This window comes from Arctopsyche grandis, chromosome 10 (assembly GCF_051622035.1).
Source record: "Arctopsyche grandis isolate Sample6627 chromosome 10, ASM5162203v2, whole genome shotgun sequence".
Taxonomy (NCBI): Eukaryota; Metazoa; Arthropoda; class Insecta; order Trichoptera; family Hydropsychidae; genus Arctopsyche; species Arctopsyche grandis.
In genome coordinates, this window is record NC_135364.1 from 6,005,248 (window position 1) to 6,024,167 (window position 18,920).

General features: G+C 35.3%; 2 protein-coding genes across 20 annotated transcripts in view; one reads left to right on the forward strand and one right to left on the reverse strand.

The window, feature by feature from the left end:
* Positions 1-945: 945 nt before the first annotated feature.
* Positions 946-5,048, forward strand: LOC143918071 (coiled-coil domain-containing protein 130 homolog). 19 transcript variants are annotated; one of them, XM_077439750.1, is made up of 6 exons: positions 984-1,021; positions 1,114-1,214; positions 1,292-1,492; positions 1,613-1,960; positions 2,037-2,297; positions 3,876-5,048. In XM_077439750.1, the coding sequence occupies exons 4-6, from the start codon at positions 1,649-1,651 to the stop codon at positions 4,353-4,355; spliced, it is 1,053 nt and encodes a 350-aa protein (XP_077295876.1). In that variant the 5' UTR covers positions 984-1,021; positions 1,114-1,214; positions 1,292-1,492; positions 1,613-1,648; the 3' UTR covers positions 4,356-5,048. The 19 variants fall into 19 exon arrangements, with proteins under 19 accessions (XP_077295868.1, XP_077295879.1, XP_077295876.1 ...); XM_077439749.1 differs by having other exon boundaries at positions 1,114-1,184; positions 1,297-1,403; XM_077439760.1 differs by having other exon boundaries at positions 1,005-1,021; positions 1,114-1,184; positions 1,292-1,531.
* A 379-nt stretch (positions 5,049-5,427) lies between these two features.
* The window catches only part of LOC143917661 (intermembrane lipid transfer protein VPS13A-like), a 35,504-nt gene continuing 22,011 nt past the window's right edge, over positions 5,428-18,920 (reverse strand). The window contains 15 exon segments of the mRNA XM_077439243.1: positions 5,428-5,818; positions 5,984-6,110; positions 7,557-7,702; positions 7,777-7,961; positions 8,076-8,102; positions 8,970-9,083; positions 9,171-9,345; positions 9,422-9,617; positions 10,673-11,896; positions 11,974-12,248; positions 16,449-16,721; positions 16,791-16,997; positions 17,977-18,389; positions 18,469-18,605; positions 18,684-18,886. Of these exon segments, the coding sequence (XP_077295369.1) occupies positions 5,678-5,818; positions 5,984-6,110; positions 7,557-7,702; positions 7,777-7,961; positions 8,076-8,102; positions 8,970-9,083; positions 9,171-9,345; positions 9,422-9,617; positions 10,673-11,896; positions 11,974-12,248; positions 16,449-16,721; positions 16,791-16,997; positions 17,977-18,389; positions 18,469-18,605; positions 18,684-18,886 (3,843 nt within the window). The 3' untranslated portion in view covers positions 5,428-5,677.

Below are 18,920 nucleotides of genomic sequence, written 5' to 3' on the forward strand. Positions count from 1 at the left end.
GGTAAAGTCACTGGTGCCACCTTAACTATTCCTACCGCTACCAACTGAAGGGACACTCGGGGGAACATCGCGTTACAGCAACAAATTAAATGGCCATTAGTTTAATCCAGAGAATTGGAGCGGAGCAGGAGCACGGAGCACGGAGCAGTGGAGCGATGAGATTTTTCCCGGAGGAGCGGAGCGGAGCACGTAAAATATTCCGCGCTCCGAATATATTTTTATATTTTCCGAATATAAACATTTTATATTTTCCGAATATAAACATTTTATATTTTCCGAATATAAACATTTTATATTTTCCGAATATAAACACGCTCCGAATATATTTTTATATTTTCAACCTGGTAAACGGGTAACATCCCAAATGTGAATCGCTACCAGGATTACCGCCGCTACGAAAATCTCTAGCACGAAAATTCGGTAACCTGTCGCACGAAAATTCATCGCACAGGAAAATTGCCTTACAGAAAACTGACGAAATATTGCTCAGCAAATGCTTTTTTTTACGAGATTTGGGCAGTTCTGAACAATACAAAGCTTTTCTATATTTCCCTTCGCTTATTGGTCTGACACTATTCCTACATTCTTCCGATCGTTTTCAAACTTTGCCATTTTTTATTTATACTGACCATTTGTACATATACTGAACGATGGATACTGGCCGTTTAATATAAATACTGGCCATTTAATATACCTTCATGACGAACATCTTTACGTGTGAAAAATGGGCCCCACGTTGAAATAAATGTACACGTACAGGTATTTGGATACACCACGTGTTTGGCACAGGGCCGGCCCTGTTGTTTAGCGCCCCAACCATTTTTTTTGTCATGCACTAAACCCTCCAAATAATTTATTTTTTAATACTAAGGTAAACTTCTTTTAGATTCACTTCTCTTGAAAAGGCTAAATTAACTAAAATCTTTTGAATGATTGATTTTTGAGATAGATAAATTTTTTTCGGCTGGCAACTTTTAAACGTCAATCTGACAACTGCCGTCGGTGATTGCAGTACGTATTGGTAAAAAATATAGTTTTCGATACTTTTGCATTATCTAAAACCATATTAAAAATATAAAATTAAAAATTTCATTCATTTCTTTATATATTTAGAGTAAAGTGACCTTTTTTCAAATTTAAAACCAAAACATTTAAAATAACCTGCATGAGTAATAGTCCCTGTCGTAGGATATAAACTGAAAAAATTTTGCGGAGTATGATATCTTTTTTTTCCCTTTAAGTGAAATAATATAATAAAGTGCACTTATTTTATTCGTATGTTAACTTGGAGATTAGACGATCAGTGCTCGTCTGAATATCGATCGGAACTCAACGGAATGAGAGTGAGCTCAACAGCCGATGATGTCTCGCGACCGATCGAGCAATAGACGTCACTGCATTGAGTTTGTTTTAGTATAAAAGATCAGCAGATTAGCCTGTAGATTCGTTCGAAGTTGGCCGTCAGAAGTATTAGAGACGATGACAACTCATGGCCAGTAGCCTTGCTTGTTTGACTTTCCGCCCCCCACTCGTTTTTTATTTTTATTTTTTATGAACGTATCTTGTGTTTGAGCATAATTTTATAATTGATGTACATATATAATTGTTACAGGTGATCTCAATTAAAGGGAATAATTCTTGAGAAAAAATGGGTGAACGAAAGGGTCAGAACTTGTACTATCCCCCCGACTATGATCCACGAGTTGGGGGGCTCAACAAATTCAAAGGCACTCATGCCTTACGAGAGCGTGCCCGGAAACTCCATCTCGGCATTCTCATCATTCGTTTTGAAATGCCGTATAATATATGGTGCGACGGCTGCAATAACCACATCGGTATGGGAGTCAGATACAACGCTGAAAAGACAAAAATCGGAATGTATTACACCACACCCGTATATCAATTTAAGATGAAGTGCCATCTATGCAATAACCATTACGAAATAAAAACAGATCCAGGGGTAAGCGAAGCTTTTGGAGATATTTTTTTAATTAAATTCTATCAAACTCTAACACCATTGTTTTGATACTTTTCAGAACCTCGATTATGTTATAGTATCGGGTGCTAGACGACAAGAAAACAGATGGGACCCCACGGAAAACGGTCAGATTGTAGCAGACACGAAAGAAACGCAAAAGCGTCTTTTCGATGATCCTATGTTTAAGTTGGAACACAAATCGGGAGATGTTCAAGTTTCAAAAGAAGCCAAATCACGTTTGAACAAACTGTTTAACCGAAATGAAGATTTATGGAAAGACAGCTATGAAGCTAATTGTATGCTAAGAAAAAATTTCAGGGTAAAATTATTTAATACATATCATATATAATATATAATATCGCTATTCTGTCTGTGTGTATGTGTATCTGAGATAACGCTCGCCGTACTATAATAGTCATTTTCGATTCGACATATGTACATACATATGTACGTACATTACAGCTAAACCACTGCCAAAACGTATCTACGAATACAATAACAATACAACAACAAAACTTCTATATATACTGATCGCTAGTAATATTTCCGCTTGGCAGAGAATTTACCGCCATCTATTTGAATTTTTTTAATTAATTAATTTTTCTATCGTTTTTTTTTACATATATTGTTTATATGTAGTTAGTTTTTACCATTTTAAAAAATTATGTAAATATAAATATTAAATTAAATATATTTAAAAGGTATTTGAAAAAAATTCGACTGCGTGGGGATCGAACACATAACCGACGACACATTTCTTTTAATTTTTCTTATTTAATAACTTAATATACCAACACCAATGCGATGATATGTCATCAGGTACAACACTAGTACGAATATACATAATTACGAAATAAATAAACTTCTATATATATATGTATATATGTATGTATGTGGTAATGATCCTGGCAGATGACTTTGTTCAGGACCACGGTTGGGAGGTAGCGGGCGAGGTGAAGACCAAACACGTGCGTTTTCATTCATATTGTTTATTATGATGATGATACATGCGGTGGTTTGATGACCGGCCGCTCGAAGTACAGGTCTAACTTCTAATGGCGGTTACATCTCTGTCCCTTCCATCCCTCACCCCAAAATCAGTCTTAACATACTCCTTCTAACTCAGAGAAATGTAATAACAATAGAAGGGCCCTTGCGAATAAATAATTGCTGTCAATTTTACGCGGTACGTCTCTATAAATACGCTATCAATTTACTTATAAAAATGTATCTCATGTTTTTTATTGTGTATTTTTGAATGCATGGTGCAATTTTTACCGATGCTTGCCCATCTTGCGAGTAATATAAACAAACACAGAAGTTTTTATTGGACATATGTACGTCGAGCACCAAGCATCATATACGACTTTTGCTAAAATTATTTAGGATTGTCTGTGGACAATCGTCACCCGACAACAATCTGACGCCTAAAGTCACTTCTATTGATATAACATTTCTCTATTCTAACCCATAGCCCATACATCAGCCTTTTGTTCAATTCCAACCCTACATATCTATACTGTTTGTTACCAATGTTTCCTCTAGGAAAATTAGTTTCTGAGCATTTAGCCATCTATTGAAAATTTATTTAATTAATTCAGTTTTCTATTGGTGTTTTATATTGTTTATACATATGTAGATAGGTAGGTAGTTTTTACTATTTTATTAAACAATTAAATATAAATATTAAATTAAATATATTTAATAGTTATTTGTTAAAAATTCGACCGCGTGCGGATCGAACACAGGACTTACACATTTCTATTAATTTTTTTTTATTTAATAACTTAATATGCCAACATCCATGCGATGATATTCCACCGGGTACAACACTAGTATATTATATAAGATTATTATTCAATTTCTATTTTATAATTTGTTTTTTTTTTGTTAACAGGGTAAAAGTAAAGAACTTCAAAAGTCAGCTTTAAGGGATAAAATGCTGTTATCAAAATCTTCGTTGGATATACCTCTTCTTCCAGAATCCCTAGAAGATTCCAATATGGCTGCTTTGTTAGCTTTAAAACCTGCTGTAGATATAAATGAAAGACAGAGTGTACTTCGGCGTGATATAATCAATAGTTCTGCGTTGCCAAGTTCTACTGGATTGATAACGTCTTTTGGTGGTCTCAAAAAAGAAAAACTTCTACAAAGTAAACCACTCAGTCGGAATTCATTAGGAATAGCGTTAAAAATTCCAAAACCATTCAATGAACCTGAAGAAATTCAAAATATCGAATCAAAGGAAAGTTTAGATGATACTAAGGAATCTATACGAGATAATAAAAAAAGAGTTGCCGAGGACGATTGTAATGTTGAAAATAAAAAATCTTTGATTGCTCTGTGCGACTATGATTCTACATCTAGTTCGGACTGATAAATGTTTTTTTTTTAAATATGGTAATAAAAAACTGTTGCTTTTGAACAAAATATTTTATTGAATTTTTCCTTAAAGCTCTTATCATAACATTCATTTTTAATAGTTATACATAAACACTTTAAAAATATAATGAAGCATAAAGATCTGGAGTACATACATAATAGTAGTTTCAGTACAATTGTATTGTACAAAATAGAAATAGCGTTTATCAAAATATATTGCTGGGATTAGTAATGATACTGATCAAACGAAACAGCTGTTTTTTTTTTAATTGCTCGTATGTGTTTTTATTTCTTGCTAAATATTTATGAAAGTAATCAAATTTCATATTGCTCACAAAATCCTGTATTTTTTTGTTCAAAGGTCCATATTATTTATATTTTAATTAATCAACTTTTACATGCATATACGTATACAATTATTTATTGTATTACATTTCTGATTAATTTGTAAGCACTATTTTATTGTTTTGATCATTTATTATCAATACATGATAATTTTTGCTCAATTTTTTTCATATCTTTAAATTTATGTATGTATAGTTTTTTTTTTAAATATTTATCTCCAAAATTCTCGCTCATATATGTATGTTGGCTGAATGATATCAATAAATTATTTGCGAGTACCAAACTTTTTGTTCAAATTTATTTTAATATCATAAAATATAAATAAATATCTTGATGTGTACATATATATTTTTTTATTATAGTCTTGTTTGTTTGAAGATGACTGAAAATATATTATATATACGGAGTAATTTTCTATCAATTATATTTTGTCAAACGCACAATGATTGTGCCGTTGTAGGGAAACAAGTATTGATTATTTTTTTATACTCTTAATTACTACAAATCTATATTCATCAAAGAATTTCTATTTAATTTGACTAGATTGACAGTTTAGAACAGCATTTCCCAGCTCTGCATATTATAGAGTTTGTCCACAGGCGAAGCTTTCGAACCAAAAGTGCACAGGCATTAAATAGCAAGTGAAATGCCATACGTGGTGCAAAGTGTATAGTATGCCTCGTTGGGAAGCGCCGATATAAGATCAATTTTTTTTTTTTGTTCTGTACGACAAACATTTATTATACATACATATATATGACAACAGCGGCGTAATAATAATGCCATGGACCTCGATCTTGCAGTAAATTTCCAATCTATACATCACAATTGTTGGATTTCTTAAGGTAAGTTTTCAGCCTTCCAAATCAATCAAACAAAAAATAATGAAGATATGGTTCCCATTACTTCGAGTCCAATCACGGTGATACCGTTCAAAAAATAATTTCTTAAATATACATTTTGTGCTTCAGCTTACACTTGAGATGGACAATGCTTGTCCTCCATGTTAAGAATCAAAGCTGACTCCACTTTCAATTGCAACCATTTCAATACCTCAACATCGTCACATTCTATAACTCGTTCATTGTTTGTAAAATAGTTAACATTGTCGTCCTGCCAAGAAATAAAAATAGCATTAAACACACGATATAATTTAAATTAAGATTAAATGCTTTGAAAACAATCAACATGGTTTTTATATTCAACTTTGTTTGAAACAAAAAAGTTGTTTTTTTAGTCATGAAGCAAGTCAAAGCCAAACTTTAACATATTACAGACCTGTTTCACAGTGAAAATCAATTTGTTTTCAATGATGTTTGGCACCCCTATAACATCATCTGTTCGTATAACCCATTCCACTTGCCATGGTCCGCCTGAATTGCTCGTTCTGATCAAAAATACGTGCCTATAAACATGAAAAATAGATTAATTTTATGCTATTCGATTATTTGTATTGTTATCAAATGGCCGAATGATTTGAGGTGGGTCTTTTCTCCTCTTTCTATATTTTAGACCTATATATATTTCTTGCAAGCACTGGATATTTTTAGATATCTGATGGTAAAGTCCAGCCACTGTAACATAGGTATTTGTTCAGACTAATTGTCTGATAGTCGGCTTTCGTGGCCTTACGACCCACGATCTGGCCGATGTTTGCTTGTGTTAACCGCTCTGACAGCGGCTAGCCCACGACTTGCGGACCAACTGTCGCCGCGTAAACCAGCTCGAGACTGGTGATGTTTGACGATACTTGGAGAACAGCTCCAGTATCCGTCCGGTGTGCACCAGAGGAACCCTGGTCTGTCTTCGTCCCGAAGGCAGACAACTCAGATACGCGTGGGACCACCTAACCTCAAAGCACGCGTGGTTCTTTGTTAACTCCCCCCCCCTTTCCCCCCTGTTTGCTCTATGTACATTCAACGTGAAAATATAATCATTATGATCAGATTTACGACCTGTTTCATTGGTTTATAATCTCCCGCCACTGTCCCGTATCACACTCACACTCACACACTGAACGAAAGAGGGATACATAGAGCAGAGCCGATATCAGCAGAGACCAGACCGCAGACGACGAAGGCAGGCACCTTGGAGGAAAACCGCACCGAGCTTTACCACGAGCTCTACACTTCACGACATCAGGTGGCATCTCGATTGAGAACCCCTGGCGTCCGTACAGTATTATTGACCGGTAACCACTTGGTATACAGTCCAAGATACTGTAACGTGGGAACATAATGAGGATTATCTGCGCCTAAAGTTCATTCGGGGATGGAGGCTGTTTTGAGGCTGCTGTACAATGCTCTAGTTAGGAGTATCTTGGAATACGCTTCTATGATCTGGAATCCTTCCACTAAATCTCTATCTATGAAACTTGAACTTATCCAAAGACGCTTTCTCTGACTGCTTTATAAGGAGCAATATGGGATTTACCCATATCTATTTCCTTCACAATTCGTCATGGGTATGATCGGCTACACTTCTAAAAATAAAAATAAAATAAAAACAATGGAGACCGTCGGATTAGGCCGAACGGCACTTCCCGCTAGTTCTCAGAATCCGGACAAGAGCATGAGACTGTAAAACTGTACAAAATGGATAAACGAACGGATCGGAGAAGCTGTAGTGAGCACCATGCCCTTTAAAAGGAGGTACACTTGGTACATGGGGTATTCTGGAACGAGCGCTGGCTGCGCGTGGACTTCCTGAATCATTCAATAAATCCTGTGTAGTGACTTTGGCCTTTCATTTGGATCCTCAAAACCCTAGGCAACAATACTTATCCTTGTTACATGCTTGCCCATTCTTCTTGGAGTAATGATTATGTATTGATAAACTACATTATACTCACTGGATAGTTAGAAGGAGGGTGATTCTAGCATTTGGCGTCAACGCTGCATGTGCAAGATACAAATCTGTATCAGCAAAGTGACCACGTCCCAGTGAGGATAAGAGTCTCAGTCCGAGAGCTTGATATGGAGAGTACGGTTTAATTCCCTAAAGACACGTATATGAAGATTAGAATACGCACATAGTGTTAACCACACAACTTTTCAATGATTTTAGTGCACCTCATATGGATGACAGTATCTTGGGAGACGAGCTCTTAGTACAATCGGTCTTCCCCGTTCGGCAGCTCGGCGTAGGGTATCCAAAGCTAATGCCGTTCCACCGGCACCTCCAGCTTTTACTCCCATGGCTGCTACTGTACCACCACATCCTTTGACGACTCCTTCCACGCAATCGTTTCTACTTCCTGTAAAGATTGTACATTCGATGTTATTGACACAAATGTATCATAATTAAGGCAAACATCATTCATTGTTATAGTGTCTATGAAGTAGATAGAGCTACATGCATGTATAATTACCTTCATTCGGTACAAAGTCTTCATCAGCTGGAGTGTGGTATGATATTGACATGAAAAATTGTAAAATTTATAGAGAAATTACTAAAATGATATGATTTCAAGCAGTTTTATGAGAAATGTAAGCTATTGAACAGTTCACATGGATTCACATGCACATTCACATTCAATAAGATAGTTATTTTAATTATTCAATATTTAAATATTAAATTGGGAAGAAAATTTAATCATATTTTTAAACACTAAACATCAAAATCATACAAATCATGCTTTCCATTTAAAAATAATTCATATATATATATTTTTAATTATTGTTTTATAGAATCAAAAATATAAAATATTTGGGTTTGGTGCAAACGATCGACAAGCGCCAGACAGACTGAACTACAGATTAACTGGATGGCTGCTTTAAACGCAATTCTCGACTTCACGAATGATAGATTGCACATCAGATGACGTGTAACCTTTCGATGTGCACAGATGCAATTATTAAAATGGTAATTATTAAAATTGAGTTGGATCTTTCTGGCGAGTTTAATAAGGCAAAATTCGGAACTAAAGTATCAAAAGCACAGAACGTATACAGGGTAGGTGTATGTCGGGACTTCGGGTAGATTTCGCTTAGTGTAAGTGCGAGCAGTGCGCACGCATAAGGTACACGTACCGTTAATCTGTGGTTCAGTCTGTCTGACGCTTGTCGATCGTTTGCACCACATCGAAAATATTTAGCTTCGAATCTTACCTCAAATTTGTTTGAAGAAAAATTTCAATAATAATATACAAACAAAAAAAAGTGCACAAATCTACTAATAAATTAAATACATACATGTATTATAAAATAAAAAAACATTTCATTCACATTTAGTTAACGAATTTAAATATTTTCAATACATTTACCAAATATTGGTTTCATTATGATTCCACTTAAGCCGAGTGCGACTCCCATTATGTAAGTTTGTCCGGCCAAAATCAACGATTCAGGCAAATCACTAGTTTTTTGTAGGCCATAATCTATCATACATATAAAAACATTGCTGTAATAACTTATGTATTTATTTAGGTATATAATAATGCTATTTGAATCATTTTAACGATTACCGTATTTTCGCTTTCTCTTGTATTCATCATCGAACGACAACGTCATTGCTAGATCTCCCAGCGATTGATTAAGTAGCGATGCTGGCTTGGAAGAACTACCAATAGTATGTCCAAACAGTGACGAGGCGCCATATGCCAATCGATTTGCTACCTCTTCTGGCCCTTCAGCTATTCCCTTTTTGAATCAATGAAAATATTGTATACTTTGTATATTAAAAAATTAAAAAGAAAAAAGATACACGAATCCTTACCATGAATGGTTCGTAGAACAAGTTGCCTAATCCTCGAGTGAAATCTGATATCAAACTATACGGATTGCCCAGAACGTCCAAACCCAAAACCAACACATAGAATTGTTGTATCAATTGATTGTAGTAGTGTTGATAAGCACTTGAAAATATTTGTGCTGATGACATTGTTTTGCCTATTATTTCAAAGTATGCCATTCTGAAAATCATGTTATAAATATTTGCATAAGAAATAGTAGTTTCAATAAAACTGAAATGTTACTAAATTAATATTGAATGTAAATAAAAGAAGATAGAATTAACTGGTTTACATTGTTTTTTGATGTTGAACAACCGTTTTTCTATATATATAAAGGTCTGTTCATACATATCCAGCACGACGCGTATCCTGCAGGTGTCATGCAAGTGCGGATATTATTCTTTGGTACATTATATGGACGTATTCATACTCCATTCGCGCATGCGCATTTACGCATTCATGCGCGTCCATATAGAATGTACTAAAGAATACTGTCCGTACTTGCAGGATACTTGCAGGATTCGGGTCGTGCTGGATAGGTATGAACAGACCTTAATAGGTTGTGGCTATTTGCAGGTACTATATCTGCGAATTATTGGCTATTTGCAGGTACTATATCTGCGACATGCGCAAAGCCTTCTGCGCATGCGCGTGAACTTATAATCCGATTATAATTTATTACATTTAATGTATGCTAGCCTTGTTTAATCAATCATTCTTTATACACGAGGCAAATAAATTTCGCACGTTATTATAATAGATTTATATCCTTTAACTATGTAGGTATTATACGTTGTATATGATAATAATTATCTAACAATTAATAATATTAACTCATTTGGATTATATTTTTTACTCTAAGTCACTTTACGAGTTCGAACTAAATTTTAAGAGGTTTAAAACAAAATTTTAACAGTGAATACGCTGACAGTGACAGTTCACGCGCATGCGCAGAAGGCTTTGCGCCTGCCGCAGATATAGTACCTGCAAATAGCCAATAATCCGTAGATATAGTACCTACAAATAGCCAATAATTTACAGATATAGTACCTGAAAATAGCCACAACCTATATAATATGCAAATAACTAAGTTGAATTGATGATTTTTCTATATATATATATATATATATATATATATATATATATATATATATATATATATATATATTGGAAATTCAAACTAAGAATATATGCAGAATGTAATAAATTTTAGTTAGTTTATTTCAGACACTTACTTGAACTTCACTCCTTTCATTTCCGTCAAACATGAACTCCACGAGTTGAACAAGAATTCCAACAAATCGCTGTTGAACAGTTTAGGTCTGTTCTCTTTCTTGGAATTTCCTTTATTCGGACTTGACACGCTGTTTTCTCTAACGTAGCCCCTCGACGATAAACTCAATTGTATTTTCACTGGCGACAAGTGCATGTACTCTATGATAGCGACTTTATTATTCTCAACTATCTGTTTGTTGATCATATTAGTGATGGGCACGTGCACCAATGCCAAATCAGTTCTGAGACGCAACGCCGGTTTCTCTTCAACGGTCCACTGGTTCAGTATATCAAACACGTAATTGACGAATCCCCTATCTAATTGAATGCAGAACTCTTGTACCAATAATTTTATATACTTGTAGACTTCTTGATTAAAGTACGGCCTGTTTCTTTTCAGACTTATGTATTCGACACACGGACGAGTTCCAATCTTCTTGGCGACGTGCGATGGCAATGGTGCTGGATATAGTACAGAAGGAAACACCGCTTCGTACAGTTGATTGTCGATTTGTAAGCGATGTATCTTCACGTGGGAGTACGTTTGATTCTCTGATTTTCTGTATTGTATCCATAGAGCGGGATAATAAGTCCGACGTAGCTCACCGAAGAAAGGTTTTGTCATCTGCATCTTTTCAAAATCGATATGTATGTATTCTTTTAATTGACACTTCTTCTGATCCAGCTTATACTTCTCTTCAATCCACGAGGTGAGATCTAAAGTTAGCAGTTTCCATTTATGAGCCACATTGATCTCCCATTTGGCCGGTGAGTCGGTGAAACTCATGTAAGTCAACTCCTTTATCCCCATATTGCTCTGCATGCACACAGATATACCCAAGCCGACCAACGATACAAATATTTCATAGCTACACCTTTCAGAGTCGATTCTCTGTCGGTACTGTTGTGCGATTCGTTCCTCTTGAGTGAGCATGAAAACTCTCTGATGATTCTCCAAGTAAGATACCCAGTACACTACGACTTTGTCTTTTCGAGTTTTGTTGACTTTGGAATTGATCTTGGGTGGTTCTGGGAAGTCTGAATCTTCGCTACTAGATGTTTCAGGCTCCGGTGATTTTGGAGTCAACTTTTTCAACGTAGAAGAAAGCTTTGATGTAACACTACTCGTATTAGGCAGAGGAGATTGTTTCACCGTGTGAAAACTCACTCTCTCTTCTCCGAATCTGGTAATTTAACAAAAATTATAGTACATACTGCGATTAATACTTCGGCCTGAAAATGAAAAAAACATTGTATTTACCCGTCTTTATAAAAGTCTGCTCTGAAACCTTTGCCTTTGTTATTGTATACGTTCCATAATAGTACTCTGTCTTTAGTGGGATCGTCCCATGTATATAGAGTCGATTGATTTGGACTAAGCAATGCAACTTGCCCAGAATCGTTCTGATGTAATTTTAAGAATATATCTTCACAAAGATTGTCAATTCTTACGGGAGCATCTCCTTGTTTGTATGGTAGAAATGTTATTGTAAATGGCTTATTTATTCCTCCTGCTACATTAACGCAAAGGGCCGACTGAAATACAAATGAAACGTATAAGAGGTTAATAAAAAATTATACATACATGTAGAAATGATTTTTAAACGAGCCGAGCCGTATGTATGGTTGGCCAAACTGCTAGGGATAAAGTGTGTGTGGTATGCATGGGAGAGACCGGATGCGTGTTGTTATGGTCACTTGTTGGAGAGCAAGCCCGAAGACATGTTACAATAAATAGTCTGACACTTAATCTGTGCGTTTCGCTTGGAATCCTTCACATCCGGATCCTATATACATATATATTCGATGCGGTGCAAACGATCGACAAGCGCCAGACAGACTGAACCACAGATTAACGACACGTGTACCTTATGCGTGCGCACTGCTCGCACTTACACTAAGCGAAATCTACCCGAAGTCCCGACATACCTACCCTGTATACGTTCTGTGCTTCTGATACTTTAGTTCCAAATTTTGCCTTATTAATCTCGCCAGAAAGATGCAACTCAATTTTAATAATTACCATTTTAATAATTGCATCTGTGCACATTGAAAGGTTACTCGTCATCTGATGTGCAATCTATCATTCGTGAAGTCGAGAATTGCGTTTAAAGCAGCCATCCAGTTAATCTGTAGTTCAGTCTGTCTAGCGCTTGTCGATCGTTTGCACCAAACCCTTATATATATTATACATAATTAATTATTTTCTAATAAGAAAATTTCACACTATGTAGTCATAGATTCTTTTATGCGTAAATAGAATCAGTAAATAGAAAGAGAAAGTAGGTATTATAGCATGTGACTTATTATATGCAACCGGAAAGTGATACCTCACTTCAGCTATAATATGTGTGCATGTTTGTTTCACTTAGCATCTTTTAGAATACATATAAAGTAACTCTTGCGATTTTTCATGTATTTTTCACGTATACTTCCATACTAACGGACGGACATTCACCCGCATCGAAAGTGTCAACATGAAGATGAAAAGTGTCCATATTATATTTTGTTCGTTGATAACTATCATATTATATAAACAAATTCTCTCTAAACCAATATTAAATAATTCTGAAAGTGGACTAGACATCATCGAAAAATCTTCTGTGTATGTAAAAGAAAATCAATTACATTCTAATGGTAATAAACGTTGGAAACGTGGTTATTTTTATGGCTACGAATACAAAGGACCGTATTCTCCTCACGATTCAGATAAATATGAATCAGATGCTCCGGGGCCAAAAAGTATTGACGATACATTGAAAGAAGGTGGTTATGCTGATCCTGAATCCGGACCTGATGTTTTTTCACAGGTGAAAGTATGTATTTATTTTAATAAATATTTTTTTTAATTCTGTATGAATAAACATACCTTCATGTGTTTTGAAAAAAATTAAGGATACCGATGAAGTGTTCCTGACCACATCAGTTCCAGATTCTCCTGAGAGTGGCGTTGAACAATATGATGATCCCCCATCATATTTTTACGACCCCCCAAAAATCCAGGTACTTTAAAATTGTTAATAAAATATTCTTATTATATGCATCGTATCATATTCGATGTTTATTTTGGAAAATTAGGAACATCAAGAAGAACCCGCTACTGAAAAATCAGTATCACCACCGAGTACTTCATATGGTGTACCAATATTTACAGTGACAGTTGATAAAGATAATGAGGATGGGGATATAGAACCAAACCAAGAATTAATATCTATAGCTGATAAACATATCAAAGAACTTGCTGAAGGAAAAGCAACCACCGAAGAGGTATACATTATACATACACATATATGTACATATTTGGGTTTCTGTATTCCCGTACTTTTTCAATTCCCGGGACACGAGACGGACCCTGTGATTGTTCCCGGGATTCCCGGGATCCCAGGACACATGTTAAAAACTTTTTTTTTTCGATTTAATATATTTTTTATTAATAAAAAAATATTTATTTATTTACAAAATATAAAAAAAGTAAACAATACATAATATATCTATTAACTGGAAACAATGTAATTATAAAAGTAAACTTATTTAAAGTAGCTTCTGAAGAATACTAAAATATTTAAATGAGAATCCGAAAGCTTATTTCTAGATTTGGTACAAAAATTTCCAGAAATGGAAAAATATCTTTCAGTTTCAGTCGAAGTTGAGAATATTTTACGATTCTTTATGTATTTGATTTATTATTTCCCTTCGTGCAATCTTGAAAATGTTGTATATTTTCAATATTTTTTTAAATCCCATTCCCGGGCTTCGAGATAAGAATTCCCGGGATACGGGACAATAAAATTCCGTGAATTCCCGGGTATGTTTGTCCCGGGTCGACCCGGGTCAGAAACCCTAATATGTATGTATCCAAACATATTTAAAAAAAAAAAATGATATTTTTTAAATGCAATGAATGAAATATTATTTATAGGCAGTTCATAAACATGAAACCTCAACATTGAAAGCTAATCAAGAAAAAAGTGCTAAAAAGGAAGTTTCTATATTAACATCATACGGAGCTCCACTTTCATCTGTGAGTCACACATAAAAAATAAATCAAATTAAATTGCATATGATATCATTCTAAATTCTATATTTTATAGGTTACTGGATATCCTCCGTATGAAATAGCAAACAATGAACCTGAGGAAAGCAGTAAAGAAAAGCCAGGAGGACCCCCTGCAACGTCGTATGGTGTTCCTGATAAAAAGGTACATTACATAAAATTTAAGCTACTGCCAATCATTTTATTTTACATACTATAGCCGTGAAGTTGCGACGTTCTTTGAAGGGCGGGTTAAAGATCAAGTCGGGGTCACCAGTTATAGGGCGGGTTTTGGGTTTGAACCGTTTCCCGGCCTATGGAAACTCGTTTATTATGTTTATGGAGATCGTTTATTTTTGTTTAATTTTTTTTATTAATTTTGTTTAAATTTAACGAAGATGTTGAGAGAAGTGAGCCGGTTGAACTCCAGAGGTTCACTCTGGTGTTGGGAGCTGGTGCGTCGCTTTATATACGTTCTGGCTTGAAGCGTGCCGTGTGCAGATGCTTTGTCTTCGTTTCCAGGACACGTGTGTTAGAAATACGTGTTGACCTGTTTTCGAGGCACGTGTTTTATAGCTATGGGGTCAGCGCCAGGACGTCGTTTGAGAATGGGTTCGTGTGCCACACGTAAACGACTTTTTAGGACACGTGTTACAATTTCCTGATGACATCACTGTTGGGTTTCGTTCGTTTTACGATCGAGCGATGGAATCCTTTTTTCTGGGATGGTCAAAGGGGACGTTGCCCTTGAGTTATGCATGTTTGTACAGGAGCGACGATGATTGGTGTGAAATGTATGAGATCACAGGTTTTGATTCGTAATAGCACAAGTCGTGCTATATTCCTACAATACTTCTAATAACCATGTACATACACTTCACTTTCACAGATAACAGGATATCCAAAGTATGTAATAGCAGGCGATAATACCGTTGATGATACCGACGACAAAGATCCAAAAATAGGAGGACCTCCAGCTACCTCTTACGGAGTTCCAGATAAGGTTACATCCATATTCAATAAAATTAAATTCATTTTAAATACCTAGCATACATATATAGATGTGAATTAATTTTCAGACAATCACCATAGGTAAAAACGCTAGCCCGGCGCCGAGTATTGAACATCTTCACAGCAAAAAAGAAGATGCAAAGCCTTATGATTTAGTGCACAGTTCATATGGAGCACCATTAAAATCTGTGAGTGATTCACAATAAACATTTAAGTAGTATGTTTAGCCTTACTTATTTGTTTTTAATTTTCAAAGGTTACAACGTTGGAAAATGTTACGTTGCCCGAATCAATCGAGATTCCTGATGCTAAAATTAAAACTAAATTCCACACAGATGATGAAACGTCCACTTCCATAAAAGAAGTAAGTATTGTGTGTGAATACTTCAATATTCTTGATTCCGTTATTAATAATAATTTAAAAAAAATTTAGGATAGTGATTCTGAGGCAAAAGCATCATCAAAGAATTTTATCACAATTTCAATGGAAGATTACAAATTGGTTAGTGTATGCATGGAAAAATCACATAATTCTGCATTTACGTTAAAAAAAGACGGAAGCCTCGTTAAAGAATAATGATTTGGATTAAGAAAGTGTTTTATAAGTTTATATATTTTTTTACTATTTAAATTAAAATATAAAAAGTGAAGACTGATTAGTGTTTATGTGAATGAAAATCATCATAACTCACCCCTTTATCCATCCTCAAGATCGAATTGTGCGCCTCGGTTATGGGAAAGTGTTGCGAGACAAGAGAAGAATCCCTATATTTACAGTGCAACTTCATGGAATCCGTTTCTGGCCAAAAGGCAACACATTGCGAAGGAGCCAAATCTATCCAAAGATCAGCTCTTTCGTTCTCCTCCATGAATCTCAGATTCTTTTTAGTATCATTAGATACCAAAAAGTATGGCAGAAGAGTTATGATCCTGGTCAGTTGTGGACACAGCTGGGATAAGCTCACCTATACACATGAAATGTTAATTAACTGCCATAAAATATAATAACGATCTATAGAGTATAATTATTATACCGTCATCAGTATTCGATATTGACGGTTTCTCTCTCGATGATTGCATATGACTAGACCAGACGCTCCGACAGTCTCGAGTCCAAACGCCGAAGACCAGGAGCTTTGATAAACCCGCAATCGTACACGCTTCTTCCTTGTGGATCTTTTGTAATTGAACAGTAAAGGTTCTGATCCAACACATTCATACACGACGTCTGATAATGATCCCTAATAATATAAAATAATTAATTGTATGTTACAAGGAAAATAAACAATGTTATAAATATTTTTATAAATTGACGACATATAAAGGAAATCCATTAACCGAATTAGTACATTGTTTTGAGTAAATTGTGTTACAAAAAAAACTAAGTTGTTTTTTATTAACCAGCAGAATAGACTAGTGGTTATCATACCATGCTTTGAACAAAGTGGTCCCGGGTTCAAATTCCACTAGTTTCTGCTGGCCAGACCTTGGATTTGTGATTCCAGGTCGGTGGTTTTCTATCAGAGTTTGCCAATTTATCTGATTTTTATTGAAACGGTTCCAACAAATTGCCAACCTTACCCATTTACCCACTTACCCATTAATTGATATGTATTTATGGGGTGACCGTAAAAAAGTCTACAGTGAAAAAGTCGAAAATGTTCGTTTACCATGCATACATATGAAAAATGGTTAGTATATATAGATATATCAGTGGCGTGCGGTAAAACTCTCTATCCCCCCGTCGTACATCCTCACTTAATTTGCGCGAGCAGGATACAACAGGAACAAGAGGAACGGGATTTTCCTCCCGTATCCTGCGCGCGCACATTAAACAAGGCTGTATGACAAAAAGAGAGATAATTTCACCGCATGCCACTGATACATAGTACCGTTTACCATGCACCATTTTTTTTGATCTTTCGACTTGGATCTTTCGATTTTCGATCTTTGCCTTCCGATATTTGCATTTTCGACCTTTTCACTTTCAGTGCCGTGAGGTAGACCCGTATTTATGTACTTTGTATACTACTAATAATATTTGTATCCAATGTACAATGTTTCTGGCCAGGAAGGCGCATTGGGGCTACCTGTTAGGCCTTCCTGGTATAAATTAAAGATAAAATAAAATTACCTTTGAAACTATTGTTTTCTTTAAATACCTATTATTATAAAATCAATTATTTTAGTAAATGAAAAATTAGTCTAATATGCACTCACCCTGAGCTGTAAAGGTAAACCAGTCTTATTTATGATCCAGTATGGAGCGTGCAAATATAATTCGCATCCTTCAGAACGGTCAATTTTGATATTCAATCCCAATTGCTTGTTTCCTCCATCCGTATCGCAATCAGTGGTCATAACCAGAGTTTTCTCATCAAGTTCAGTGCTGAAGTTAAAGTTTCCAGTCCACGGTAGACTCAGATAGTTGATTTCAACGATAACACGATGCGATTTCAATATATTCAAATGGTAAATGTTCGTCTTTTCGCCGGCTTCTATGCGAATTTGAAAGTCAATGTTTGGTATTTTGACTTCTACAGCGTACGGTAAGCGATTATGAATCGTGAACGGTGATAGAAGTCTTATCACATAGTTTGGTATGGTGTGAGATGATTTATTCACTCTACAACCTAAAACGAACACAATTATAATAATTCTTTACAATTCTTAACATCTCTTGATCAATCAATCCAAAAAAAATATTCATACCTTCAGTGGTGAATACACGTACTGAAAAAGCAGTTGGATCTTTGTCCTCTTTGGGCAAGCAACATAAATTACTAGCTACGTTCAAATCGCCTGATAATTCTGGCCACCAAAGTCCTTGAGACGTCACTTGATATTTGCTGATGCAGAAAATATATAATATTTTAAAATCCTATTAGAATCAACGAATCAATCATGAATGTTTAAAGATCACTCACTCGACATAAGTTGGCTGCAAAAATAATTTGCAATGATAAGCAATATAGAGAGGTACGTTGTAAGTTTCATCCGGTTCCAAGATATGTATTCTCATTGTACCCTCAAACGGGTTGATCTGTTCTCCCATTAGGTCAATTTTCAACACTTCCAAATCAGATTTTCGATAAAATATACCGATAGCATACGATGTTTCGTTTCGAATCTGGAAAAAAGTAATACTTATAGACATACTGCAT